Here is a 13,816-nt window from a genome sequence, read left to right as displayed (position 1 = left end):
TTAAATGACTCTGACTGCGGCGGTTAGACTATAAGCGTCATGATTATGAGTTTTTACTCCCCTAACAATTTGCTTATTGTACACCTGCATTTCGATACATACCTAGTACTTAAAACAACTACCAAAAACGTACAAACAATAATTTAAGATGAATCTCAAAATGAATTTCTGTTTATAAATTGCATTAGTAATCTATAGTGAAAGTTAAGTGCCATACAAATGTGTTCAATTTTATGTTTACGATTGTTGTTGCATCATTGTTTTATATGTAAGTCTTGTGGATGGGAAAAATATATTTCCTTCTAGATACTATGTTAGTGTATAATGTTCTTTACTTACCATTTCAACAGCCACATATGTTCTTCTTATAATATTCCTGGATTCTTTCACACCTGCCGCCGGTCTTCAGTCTTCTAGGCTTTTCATACATAGTGTCGTGAAGTATTGATCTCTCATTTCTCCAGTGTTGATATGACTCGTGCAAGAGGGCCCAAAGAGCGCAACCACCTCGATTTATTAGTGTACCTACTTTCTGAAACAATCGCATCCTGAAAGCATCTTCGTTGGAGTGTCGGTCCTCGCAATTGTATATATTATATGATACACACAGATGTATAACGGGCCAATCCCGTATGTGAACCACCCCCTCCCAAGACCCCTATGTGAAAATTTAGAACTGTGTTTATCATCGGAGGGCCCAATTGCAATACATACCATACTCTTTACTATGGTGAATGCTTAACACTTATGACGATTAACTAACTTTTTAGAATTAAAACTGTTCAGAGAAGAAATTAAAAGATAAAGAGAAGGATGAACAGGAGAGGACTGGTTTAAACAAATTACAATAACACTTGCAGATAACACACATTTTTATGGAAAAGATACATACTGCTTTCAAAACAGTAGAGACGACTTAATTAACAGACAAAAACATAATCACTTCTGATAATCACGAATTATTATAACATAAACAATTAATTATTTATCATATAAAAATATAAAGCATTATTTGTGAATTTACGATTACACGCTTTGGAAATATTGATCAAATATGGAAGTAACCAGTTTACATTGTGTAACTGTTAATAGGACATAACAATAGTTTGGTGACTTAGTTGCTAAAGCTGGATGATTTAGAAAACGAGGTAACTACAAATAACAAATCTCCTTTTTAGGCACTAAGCTCCAATAACAATGAAAATTTATGTTTTCTTCGTACTGACGGTACGTAATCGGCAATGACCGAAAGACGAAATGATAACATACACAAATTATACAACCAGAACTGGTTGAATACAATTAGAATTTGTAATTGAAGTTCACTTGGAGTAAATACTTCACGTTGACTTGTGCAACATCGTATACGATGAATCTGAGTGCGTGCTAAGGAAGATATTATTATAACAGAACAATAATGTCAAATGAAACGCTGATTTTGTTTATACGAAGAAGTCGAAGTGAAGTCGGTCCGTATCTCGATACGGACCGACTTCACTAAAAGACAGGCTAATGAACTAGTTTGGCTATTTTGATTACAAGCACTTTTACTTTGTAAACTCTCCGACTAATATTTGAAGTTAGATCTGAAGACTGTTTCCTCAAATAGATGTTAGTTTTGTAATTGTTCTTTATGCAAAATGGGAAGAACTTACATTTAAATACTCAAACGTCTCTCAATTTCAAGATGCTCTCAAGAATAGTTTTGTCACTAAATTCTTTTTGTAAAATGACATAGATAGCACAATTTAAAATTGAGTAGCATTTTAGTATTCGAGCACTACTCGATGATAGTGCAGTAGTACAATAATTCATACTCTTTGTGACTAACACTCAAATAATATATTATTTCAACCGGGTGGTACGGGTGAAAGGCTGGTGATTGATAAAGGATACTCGTTGTAGAGCAAGGAACATCTTTCGTTATTCTGGACAGGCTTGCCGAGCGGTACGACGGTGCCGCAGTCCAGCACTCTGTCCTGGCTGGGGTCCGGGTGCGTAGAGCCCACTCCCCACGCGGAATGCATGTTCGGTGGCAGTTTCACGTTTTCAGCTGCATAGCATTTCTTCCTGTAATCATTAATGCACTACTTAGTCTCATAATCGTGTTAGACAATATTGTCTGCAAATATGTGCACCATGTTTACAACTTTACAAACAGAACAACCCGCGTAACTTATACATAAATGTAATACCACGTTAATAAAAATAAGCCAAAGTTCAGAAGTAACATACATGTTTCCTAGTGCGACTTCACACAGAAGCAGGAGGCCAGTTGGATTTTTAACATTGGTACAGCAGTAGTTAGCCGACTTGGACACCATATCCGCGAAGTATACACCTTTACCGAACATGTAGCCAGTCACTGGGGCCTCGGGTGGCGCTATGCGGAGACCTGTATCGAAATAAATTTAATTAAATAATGGAACGTAGGTGCTGGCATATTCTTGCGGCAAATTAGATAAAAAGCTCGGATAAAGGCAGGGAAAGACATAGTATAGTTACATTATTTATGTAGTTAGGAAGTAAAATATTCACGAATCTGACAGCTAGTATCTATACATATAATAAAATCGTAGAAAAGTGCTGTCTGTACATTGAAAATAAAAATAAAAAAAATAGCAGGGGTTATTGTTATGTCGATGTCGAACCCAAAAATGTAATTAACTTTTTTTTTGTCTGTTTGTCTGTTTGTCTGTGCGCGCTAATCTCAGAAACGGCTGATCCGAGTTGGATGCGGTTTTCACGAATATATTGTGGGATGCTTAAATTTACATTTAGTGTTTGTTTCATGTCAATCGGTTCATAAATAAAAAAGTTATGTCAAATTAAAGAATCACGTCGAACATTCTATGCTTATACCATTAATCTCCGCAACTATTTGACGGATTTGGTTGAAATTTGGTACAGATATAGTTTAGAACCTTAGAAAGGACATAGATATATTTTTATTTCAAAAATCAAAAAATAAAAATAAGAAATAAATTATTTATAAATAATTCTATGTCGATCGTTACACGACTTCGGTTCATGTTATTGTTTTAATTCATCGAAAAAAGTAAATAAATAGTAAAAAGGTATGAAAAAAATAATATCAATATAATTAAACTTTTAGTACAAAGAAAATGCCCGAACGGAGTATAAATAAATAATCCAAGTTGTCTTTATCCTCGATAGATGGCGTTGGGATCGAAATAGATCGCGCTATGGTTTCGTTACATTCATTTGGTTGGGTATCGGCCGAGCGCTTCGGTACTATCGTAGAAAAAGTGTATTATCAGTCGTATGATTATTTGTCTGTAGTGGTCCTGCTGTTTCGTATATTCTAAATTGGTTTCGTTGTATTTGTCAATTAATAAGTTTATTTGTTGGGTTTTCCTGGTTTTTTGGTTAAACTATTTAACGTAGGTTTAGTTTGATATCGATTATTAGTAGTTACTGTAGTTAGTTTTTTTAATAAAATTGTAAGTCTATTTTTTTTTTAATTAGATTAGATTTAAGTCGTTTCTTTTAAATTATTTAGTTTAAGCTTGGTTATTATAGCATAGAGGATAGGTTGTAATATAGTTTCTTTTTTAATTGTTATAAATTCGTAATTCGTAGCTTTCTTTAGTTTTAAGTTAGTTTAAGTCCGTTTTTAAACTATTTTTTCAATGCCCTAAGTGAGTATACATCTATTAAATTCAAACGCAGAGCTCATTATGTTGATTTTTGAAGAGTTCCCTGGAATATCTTCCACATCTCATTTTTGAAGAGATCCCGCGAGATCGGGAACTATGTGGTTAAAACCAAAAATTTGCCGGAAGTCACTATTCCACGCGAACGAAGTCGCGGGCAAAAGCTAGTCAAACATAAAATTAAATATTGTTTAAATAAGTTTTACCTTGAGAAATGATTCCTGCAAAGTTTGTGATGCGTGAACCGTGCCATAACAGTCGTCGGTTGTGCAGTTTCTTGAAAGGCTTGTAGCGTTTGTCTTCTCCTTCACGAATTACTTTGAATACCTGCAAATTAACAGTTTCAGTGAATTATAACAGTGAATGTCAATGTACGAAGAATTTGTTTTGGTATTAATGGTACAAGTACAAGAGATATAACGGATTACATAAAATACTACGAAACTCACCTCTTGTATCTCCAAGGAGTAATTGGAATGTGTTCGAGCATGTGTGTTGGTTAAATATTCCTTAATCAGTGCGAACTCGGGCGAGTCAGTGTGCAGTGGTGTAATTTCAGCTTTCAATTTCAAATAGTGAGCCGGTATGGGATTTTCTTCCTTTGAATCTGAAGAAAAGAAATCTCGTTAATGTACCGCAAATGTTAATATAAATCTGGAGTCAGAATCAGAATTTCCATTCTCCAATATCATCACCATAAGTTATTAGCTCTGAACCAATTTCTTATTATTTAATTATAAATACATATTACGAAAGTCGATATTTCCAGTGTTGTAACCTAACGGAATTACCGATTTAATTAAGGTGTATTTTATTTTAACATCTTTTTAATCCTTACCATTAAGAGTTTGAGCTCAAAACAACATGGTATATTATATACAAAATGACTTTACCTGATGTTAACAAGCTGTAAGCTATTTCAATCTCGAGTAGGTTGTCCAACATTGCTGTTTTAGTTTTGATCAGTTCCATGTTGTCTAGCAATGGGGCATTCTTCACTCCGAAGTCGTGCGGGATTAATGTGAAGAATCTGGAACATAAGATTAACATATACTGTTTAACCAAGACAGAAGAAAATTTATAATATAACTAGCGGACCCGACAGACGTTGTCCTGTCTACACGTTAATTTGAAAATTTTATTCTTTTTTTAATAAGCTAAAACATTCTGGACCTTTTTGATGAAAATTATTATTCAAATGTTATGACAATATCTAACGTCATTAATATTTGACACTGCGATGGTAGCGCCGTCTGTCGGATCCAATGTAAAACATTCCAAAATCAACAACTACTAATAAATTAAAAACTAATTAAAAAAACATTGTCCAGCGGGACAAAATTGTGAATCTAAACCATTCTCAGATCCTCTTGAACACACACAAAAAGTTTCATCAAAATCCGTCTAGTCGTTTAAGAGGAGTTCAGTGACATACACACGTACAGAAGAATTATATATATAAAGATATAAAAATAAACGGGTTTTCCTTCTTGACGCTATGACTCCAGAACGCACGAACCGATTTCTACGGTTTTGCATTCGTTGGAAAGGTTTCGGGCTCCGTGAGGAGATAAGCAGGAAAACAGGGAAAATCATTGGTGGCGAAACAGAGTTCGCCGGGTTTGCTAGTTCTAGTATAAAGAAACATTTTTAACAAAGGAAATAGTACCTGTTGGTGGCATCGATCACTTTGCTTTGGTTAGGGTTTCCACTTTCAATTATATTCATAAGTTCCGACAAAATTTTGTAGCCCGACTTGATTTGTTTCTTCGATAGTTTTCCTAGTGGCATCTTTTCAGTATCAAGCTGAAATCAAAGTTTAATAGTGTTAATGTACTTGTTACAAATAAAGTATATACGTTAAGGAATCACGATGTTTTGAGGGAGTAGAGATTGGGAAAGCTCTTAGTCAAGATAGTGGCTGGGTGAACTACTAACGTGCTTTCCTACTAATGTGTTGGAAAGCACGTTATTTCTAAGTGTGATGTTTGCCGTCGTGTCGCTCTACCGACATCTTTCGGATCTTGAGAATTATCAAACTTCGAGTATACGTGTGTTTGTGTTTTTTAAATCAGTTTCAATGGAATACGATACGAAAGCTAATAATAAAAAGCTAAGCCATTAATAATAATAATCTTTATTTACTATAGTTACCTCAAACTCCAGCAATGTCTTCTTCATGCCTTGGACGTCGAATATTTTGATAATAAGATGTTGTACTGCCTGAGGTAGACCACATTTGTCGTCCACCACTAGTGCTTTAGATGCCGCGGGATCCTCGGCTCCGTAGTCCATATCTAATGGGTAATATCGCCCAGGTACCTAATAAATTTTGCATACACAAATTAAAAACAAAATACTTGTTGATTTTAATACCACCTTAAGAGGAATATTACATTAGGTCTGAACTTGCATACCGTGACATCATTATATATTATATTTGTTAGCTATTTACACATATTTTTTTCATCTAGGGTTCATATCAAAGCTTTATAGCAACACACCTTCATAAACATCTTTACAAAGTAATTACCTTCACAAAGTTATTTCTGAGTTCCCAAAGGTTTTCCGTTTTGTCTGTATAGTGGTTTTCAAACTTAAGCACTGCTTCACTAGCAGACGAGCAGCTCTCTACTTTACTGCCACCGATGGTTGTACCGATGCGACCCCATGAACGGAATAACCAGTACCTGAGGAGTGATACAAACTCATTATTAATGTCTGTGGCTTCTGCCATATTACTTTTGGCTGTATGTTATCTATCAATCAATTGCTAAGTAATGGAAATGTTTTAAGTACATTGTTTGATATAAAAGCAATGGGATAGTAAAATAAATGAGAAATACTAACTTCTTCTTATTGTCGGATTCCAATACTTGCATCTTGTAGTAAGAGTTCTTTTGAGCGACGACGTCAGTCTGTGACAGTACCACTGTGTATTTAGTACCATCATGATCCTGATAAACGTGAGCTTCGTCTTCTAACTTAGACGCTGGATCCACTGCTGTACCACCTAGGACATAATAATACATACATAACTAGTAACATTCAACATATTAGTACTTTATTTAGAAACTATTCCAGCTAACTTTATTTTTATCAACCAAATTACTAAACTATAAAAAATGTAAGTCGGCAATAATTTGAGATCTTTTAAAAATGTATGTATAGAGATTTTTATAATACATACCCTGAATCTTCAACTTGACAGCCGATTTAGATGATTTAACGTACATGCTTCCAGATTTAGGAATAGACTTTCCATCTAAAACATCTTGAGGAAGCCTTGAAGCTGGCTGTAGACATTAGATACCATTTAACTAAAACATTCAATAATGAAGTACAAACAGATTGATTAAATTTTAAACTTACATCCGATCCCCAATCGGCGATGTTATTTTCTTTGATCAGTTCCAATGATTTAGCAACAGTGCCATTGGGCTCAATTAAATCAAGATATGATTCTTCAACAACCTGCGAGAATGAGGAACAATTAATATTGGAAGGACATTGTTGCGTTTTAGATATAAAGTTATAAATAAACATTACCTCAATGTCCTTAGATTTTATTTCCTCCATTTTATCAGGCATCCTCTCTATTTCTTTTTTGGTGGATATCACAGCTACTGTGGTATCTGTCAGCTTACTGACTACTAGTCCTCCTAGCTTCAAGACGCGTTTCTTAGTTTCTTCCTTATCCTTCAATTTTCCATACAAGAAGAACTGGAGATTCTTTAATGGTGGAATTGGAATGTCTTTTTTCACACTGCATAGAAAATTAATTTAAATTCTCCTTTTGAAAGACGAGTTAATCGCAAAATATATTTTTTAAGGATAGACAAAATGTCTATTTGTTTACTTATTAAGTAAAATTTTTGTTAACACTTACGGAACCATAGCTTCTTCTTTAACGATAACTTGAGGTCTTATAGCAGCCTCGAATAGTCTGACATCAGTTTTAGGCTTGTATTTCTTGAAGATACTGCCACCGGCGAACGCTTTTGGCACTTTCATGGGCGTCCTCTTCGGGTTCTGAGTTACATACGAACATTTCGTCCATTCAGTGAGGTTACCTGAGGATTTAATGGTTTGTATCATCTATACTTTTGATCTTTATCCATTTGCACAGAGTGTCTCAAACACCGGTGTTCCACACAGGGTGTTCTTACAGTTCGTTCACACGGCATCGGTGCCCATTTTTGTTTTCACACAGACTACATCGTACCGATCGGCTGCGCGAGCGAGAAAAAGTGCGTAGTCGGAGCCGTTCAGCTCCTCTTATATTTACACCAATCGCGTTCAAGTATTCTTAATGACAAAAGCAGTGCACATGCAAAAATAAACCTTACTACAATAACTAAGAACTTTGTTTTTAATGTGATTAGAATCTGTTCTCCTCTCCGAGCCGGTCTATGTAAACGGACAGTTATGATTGTTCCGGGAATAGTAAAGACGAATTTATTCTCAAGTTTTCAATCGATAATTCGATAAAATACGTAGTATCGTAGTATTATTTATATAGTTTGGTAAATAATATTATAAAGAGGAAAACTTTGTTTGTTTGTTTGGTTGTAACGAATAGGCTCAAAAACTACTGGACCGATTTTAAAAATTCTTTCACCATTCGAAAGCTACATTATCCACGAGTAACATAGGCTATATTTTATTTTGGAAAAAATAGGGTTCCGTAAGATATTTGGATTTTTCGGACACAAACTGAAAAAAATCAACCAAAGAAGTTACTTATTTTGCGTACGCTGCCTAAACTACAAAAGATAGAACCATAAAATGTTATAATTAATTGTAGATCTTATAAATATCTACAAAAAAGTCCGCGACACACTATACCTATCTATGTCGAGTGAGGCACAACAACCACATTTTTATTTAAAAATCTTGAATTTTTTTGGACTACATTTAAACGCGTTTATTTTACTCATGCTATTAATCCTTATCAAAATAAATTATTTCATCAATAAGTACAGTTTATGTTGATAATATTTGGTCTTTGAATGATTAAAATTGGACGTTTGGTTTTGAAGTTGTGGTGAAATTAAAATATTACGATATCTGCTGCACGGCCCGTTGCGAAGTGGACGTCACCAAGGCCAAGGGTGCGCGTGCGGGAGAGGGGTGTTTAGATCTATGAGTAAGGTGAAACTTTGTATTTAGACACTTAATGGGAAACGAAAGAACATAGGCTACTTTTTATTACAAAATATAGGGGAGAGTGGGTAAAAATAGGGGATGAAAGGTCATATGGAAATTCGTCATTTTTAAAGCTGTAACAGTAAAACTTTGTATTTAGATACTTAATGGGGAACAAAAGAACATAGGCTACTTTTTATAGCGAATAAAAAGGGTAGAAGGCGTTTTGATTTTGACCACCAACCACGCGGACGAAGTCGCGGGCAAAAGCTAGTAGTTTGGTAAATTGATTAAAAATTACGCACGATAAAATGTGATTCCCCCTTCTAATATACGCGAACAAACAAGACATACAGAGATAACTAATAAAATAATATAAGATTAACTGAAACGAAAAGAATTGATTATAAAACAATATCACTGATTAAGGTGCACCTCGGCATATTATAAAAAATAATGCATGATATATTATTTATCAATAAGTAGGAATCTACATAATATAAGTAAATTCAAAGTTAAATAACTAAAAATACGCTTTTAGCCTCATAGTCATTACGACATTTTTTTCTCGTGTTGCTTCGGTGACCAAAATTTCAATTAAGTTACACTATGTAGCAATATCCGTAGATCCGCACCCGATTGTGACAACTACAGTATTAAACGAACTAATAAGTATGATATTTTTAGTTGGATGAGAGAGAGAGAGAGAGAGAAGTAAGATGGTCCCCTTCTGGGATAAAAGGCGTGACAATACAATATTTTAAAGTTGTTACATAACTTCGTCTTTTGAAGTTGGTTAGAAATTTATTTTGAATATATGTTACCTCTGCATTTGTAACCATATGTGTCCAGCACCAGTTGACCCTGTTTGCACTCCACGCATGGTTCAAGCGCTCCAAACGCCATGCAGTCAGCGAGATGATCCAAACACTAAAAAAAAAGATCATGCTTAGATTTTTCTAGGGCTTAGGTTTAGCACCTCGCAACACTAGAAGAGTGATAAGAACATTGTCTCCCTATATTTTATTTTATTTGAATATAAATGTATATTTCATGCACATAAAATTTAATTAAGCAAACCTAATGCAGTGGGTATTTTCTTCCAGCCTGTCAACTGTTTTGTTTCATTTGGCTGCCTAGGTGGTCGGATCGATGCATGTACAAGGAGAGAATAATTGTGTTTTTTTTTCATAATCAAATAATAGCATGTAAACTGAAATTAATTGCATCTGGGTTTTCACCTAACTTGGTTATGACAACAGACCTCAGTTAGAATTATTATGAACTCTAGATCAACATCACTTAATCAGTCATCTCTCTACTAAAAGGTGATAGGTTATTGCTAATTATACATCAATTCAGTGTCGCGTCATTATTGCAAGTCTGAACATGTTTCATACATGTTGTTGCATGCAACTTGATAATAGTTTGAAAGAGTGCCATGTTACGCAACAACACTTGATCACCCGCATTTAAATAGTTATGACGTCATACAATTTACCGAGTCTCCTGAAGTTTCCTGACAATACAATAAACCTTCAACTACCTAATGTAAGTAACATATTATTATGGTTAGATACACTTTAAATCTTACTTAACCACTCTAACGTCCATGGATAGCACGGTATCCAAAAAAAGGAGCGTCATACGTCCATGGATACTATAGTATCCAAAGCGACTAGTTCTGTTTAACTCCCTCTAGTTTAAAATACGGTCTTGTTTGGTGAGTTTTGACTGATTATCTATACAGCTGAATAAATTGTTCGACGAAAAAATAAGACATGGCGTTGTAATATGCTTTGACAAACAAAATATAATTTTTTAAAGTTAGTTGACTCGTTTTTGAAGTGTTTTTGTGAGTTCCAACAATTATGTCGTAAATACTACAGTTTTGTTTAATTTATCTTGCAAGTGTTATACATCAAAATAAACTAGAAGATTTGTGCTTTACGATGATGTATAAATATCACAGTTTTAGCTGATAAATCTAGTCTAATTTTAACTTCAAACGATTGTTTCGAAAAAAATGGCCGGTCGTATGGTGTTGGCCACTTTTAGTTTTGTTTATACATATTTTACATACTTTGCATTACAATAGTATATAAAATATCGAAATACATTTCGTAATAAGCAAAATAATACATTTTTCAAAGAGAAATATACTAAATTCATTGAAGATTCCATAATAATGTCAATGTGTTCCTCAGGTTTTTTGATGTGTAAAATTACGAGTAGTGTTTTCTTTCGATTTAATTACAATACTTAGAGTTAACCGAATATAATCATATATACATCAAAAGAAAGGGTAATGAGTCTAGTTTGTTGTAAAAATATTTTATTGATAAAATATGCAATAGTTGTGCCGTATATTCTAAAAAGGTAGAAATAATTCTGTTTTTTTTTCTGTGTTTCATGTTTAACCCGTTTTATTGTATTTTAAAGATTAACTAAAGATTTAAAAAAATCGTTAAGATTGTAGAGTATTTTTCTATCTTTTTTTTGGTATTCTTTTCTTTATTCTAGGCATTACGGTTCAGTAGCTATATAGGTTTTTTGTTACGACGAACTTGCGAGTCGCGCGCGGTTCGGATGCCGTGCGCGGCTGGACGTTAGAGAGATAAACGGTCGCGCGGGCCGGACGTTAGAGTGGTTAATAAATACTTAAAAAAAATATCAATAATAACAAACCTCATCTTTTCCAGAAAGTATTTCTTGAGAGTTTGCTTCAAGTAATTCCTCCAAATCATGTTTTGCTAATTCTTTCAGAGCACTTCTGTATTTATGGAATAAAGCATTTTGCTTTTCAATTTTCTTTTCTTTTGCTTTTTCTTCTTTCAATTCTGCTTCGCTCTTTGGTTCCTCTTTTAATTTCTTGACAGGAACTTCATCACTTTTGAATGGTCTATAAACATTCCAATGAATTATAACTGATCAATAAAACAAAAATAACATCAAAATTGTTATATTAACTAAAAACATACTTGATCGTGTCTTTAACCATCGCCTGGTCTTCCTTGGAAAGGTCTTTGAAACCAGGTAGGCTCTCACCACCTGCAAAGTAGAGAAGTGCGCTCCTCTCCTCTGCAAAACACTTGACATGGTGCCACAATGGCTGTCCACCATACTTGGCACCCACTTCAGTATCATACACTATCTTAGCAACACGAACTTCATCCTGAAAAGAGGTTCAGTGAATAATAAAGTGGCACGAGGTGATCTGCAAGGTTCCAACTGTTATCAGTCATATCTACAGGTGAAGCTAAATTAGCTATCAACAGTAGTAGGAGTGACAAAAATAAATGTGTTCTGATCTACCATAACCAGAGTAGTTTTTACAACATTATACTTACAAAAATATATCATTAAACAAGACCTTACCTTACATATTTTAATTTCACAGTGTTTGCAAGTAGCCCTGCTACTCTTAGAATATTCTATTTTGAAATCTTTAAGAGCTAAATTGGTAGACTCATCAGCTGTTCTCTTTTTGGATTTCCCTTTCCCTTTTCCTTTAGGAGTTTCAGTGGGCATCACAATTCCAGTAGAATTTTCTAGAACACAAAAAAATTATCAAACAAATTGCACTAAAGTGAACCAAATTATACTTTATATCATAACTTAAGTTTTGATACTTCAAATGTTTAAATCAGTGAATATTCATACCCATAATAGATTTGATTCTCTTCTGGTCATTACTCTTGAGTTTATTAAAGTTGCCAATATCAGCCACAGATGTGGGACGCTGCTTCTTGAAAAAGCACTCTTCATGATGCCAGTTAGGTTGCTTGCCATCAAAAAATGCTGACTGTGAACATTATTTGAATAAATTACTAATATTATAAATGCGAAAGTTGGGAGTTTGTGTTTGTTATTTCATAATGTCAAAACTGCTGAAGGGATTGGGATGAAATTTGGAACAAGGATAAATTGTATTTATTGCGGTCTTAAATCACACATAGGCTATTTTTTATCCTACAGGAAGGGAGGTAAAGCTGCAGACAGAAGCTAGTTTATTGCGTAAACCAATACCTACAATTAGGAGAACCTCCTTTTAAGAAGATGTACCTGAACAACTTATGATTTTAGCTTTGGCTAAAACTCCTTAGGTTATCAACTAGACCACTTATTAGATTATTTTACAATAGATATCTCTAGAATTTATTATCTATTTTGAAACAGGAAACTTTGTTGAACAGGAATAACAAAATATAGGTACATACCAAATATTGTTTATCAATAAGTTATAAGCGGTAAATGAATCATCATTATAAATATATTTTTATTGTATTATTCTTACATCCCTTTCATGGAACTGTATTTCTATTGTGATGTTATGTTAGTCAGAGATGGCCTGAATGAAACAATCTAACCATTTTCATTGTTACTGAGGACCTATACATGCACTAAAATCAGTTTAAATGAGCATTCATCATTTTCATGGATTGTTTGCATTTAGAATTTTAGAGGAAAATATACAACTAAATTGTAGGATGAAAATTATGTATTGATATGGAATAGTACACACTTCACTTATCATACAATTATGTATACCTCAATAGGTATAGTGATTACATTTGAATGCATCGTTTGAACCTCATACAATTTTATGATTTCATAAGGTTTAAGCAATCAGATCGCATTTTCCTATATATTTTTTTATTTATTTGTGTAGTTGAGGTTCCCTCAATGAGTATATTGTACATTTTCATAACTTACCTGAACCATAATCGCAATACGCACGGCGCCTTGATCAATCTTTTCTTTACATCCTTTACAGGCTGCTCGTCCGGTTTTCGCATATTCTGCTTGGTACGGTAGATCAGTCATTGTTAGAGACTGATTTGCAATTTGTTTAGTTTACACAAATATCAACTTTACAAAAGTTTAACTCTTTTCTTCCCGGAAAAATTTTAACGGCCGACAAGTACAAACCGGCTCAGTATCAAACTGACATATGGTTGGCGAGTGACAAACAAAGAGTAAGTATGTGA

General features: G+C 34.0%; 1 protein-coding gene across 1 annotated transcript; it reads right to left on the bottom strand.

Annotated features, from left to right (window-relative positions):
- Positions 1-854: 854 nt before the first annotated feature.
- On the bottom strand, positions 855-13,793 carry LOC118261863 (poly [ADP-ribose] polymerase). The gene is made up of 20 exons (XM_035572871.2): positions 13,542-13,793; positions 12,489-12,630; positions 12,204-12,376; positions 11,807-12,000; positions 11,514-11,727; positions 9,650-9,755; positions 7,567-7,750; positions 7,227-7,443; positions 7,050-7,151; positions 6,868-6,973; positions 6,528-6,690; positions 6,211-6,367; positions 5,832-5,999; positions 5,347-5,483; positions 4,571-4,707; positions 4,127-4,284; positions 3,884-4,004; positions 2,236-2,395; positions 1,897-2,070; positions 855-1,375 (listed from the first exon to the last, which is right to left on the bottom strand). The coding sequence occupies exons 1-20, from the start codon at positions 13,650-13,652 to the stop codon at positions 1,303-1,305; spliced, it is 2,997 nt and encodes a 998-aa protein (XP_035428764.1). The 5' UTR covers positions 13,653-13,793; the 3' UTR covers positions 855-1,302.
- Positions 13,794-13,816: the final 23 nt, after the last annotated feature.

The sequence above is a fragment of the Spodoptera frugiperda genome, chromosome 20 (genome assembly GCF_023101765.2).
Source record: "Spodoptera frugiperda isolate SF20-4 chromosome 20, AGI-APGP_CSIRO_Sfru_2.0, whole genome shotgun sequence".
NCBI classification, from domain to species: domain Eukaryota; kingdom Metazoa; phylum Arthropoda; class Insecta; order Lepidoptera; family Noctuidae; genus Spodoptera; species Spodoptera frugiperda.
This window is presented reverse-complemented; position numbering and strand designations above follow the sequence as displayed.

Coding starts and splice junctions, on each gene's coding strand:
- LOC118261863 (XM_035572871.2), bottom strand. CDS start 13,652: ATGACTGATCTACCGTACCAAGCAGAATATGCGAAAACCGGACGAGCA. Junction 12,377..12,488: donor GAGAATCAAATCTATTATGG/GTATGAATATTC, acceptor TTTGTGTTCTAG/AAAATTCTACTGGAATTGTG. Junction 11,728..11,806: donor ATGGTTAAAGACACGATCAA/GTATGTTTTTAG, acceptor GAATGTTTATAG/ACCATTCAAAAGTGATGAAG.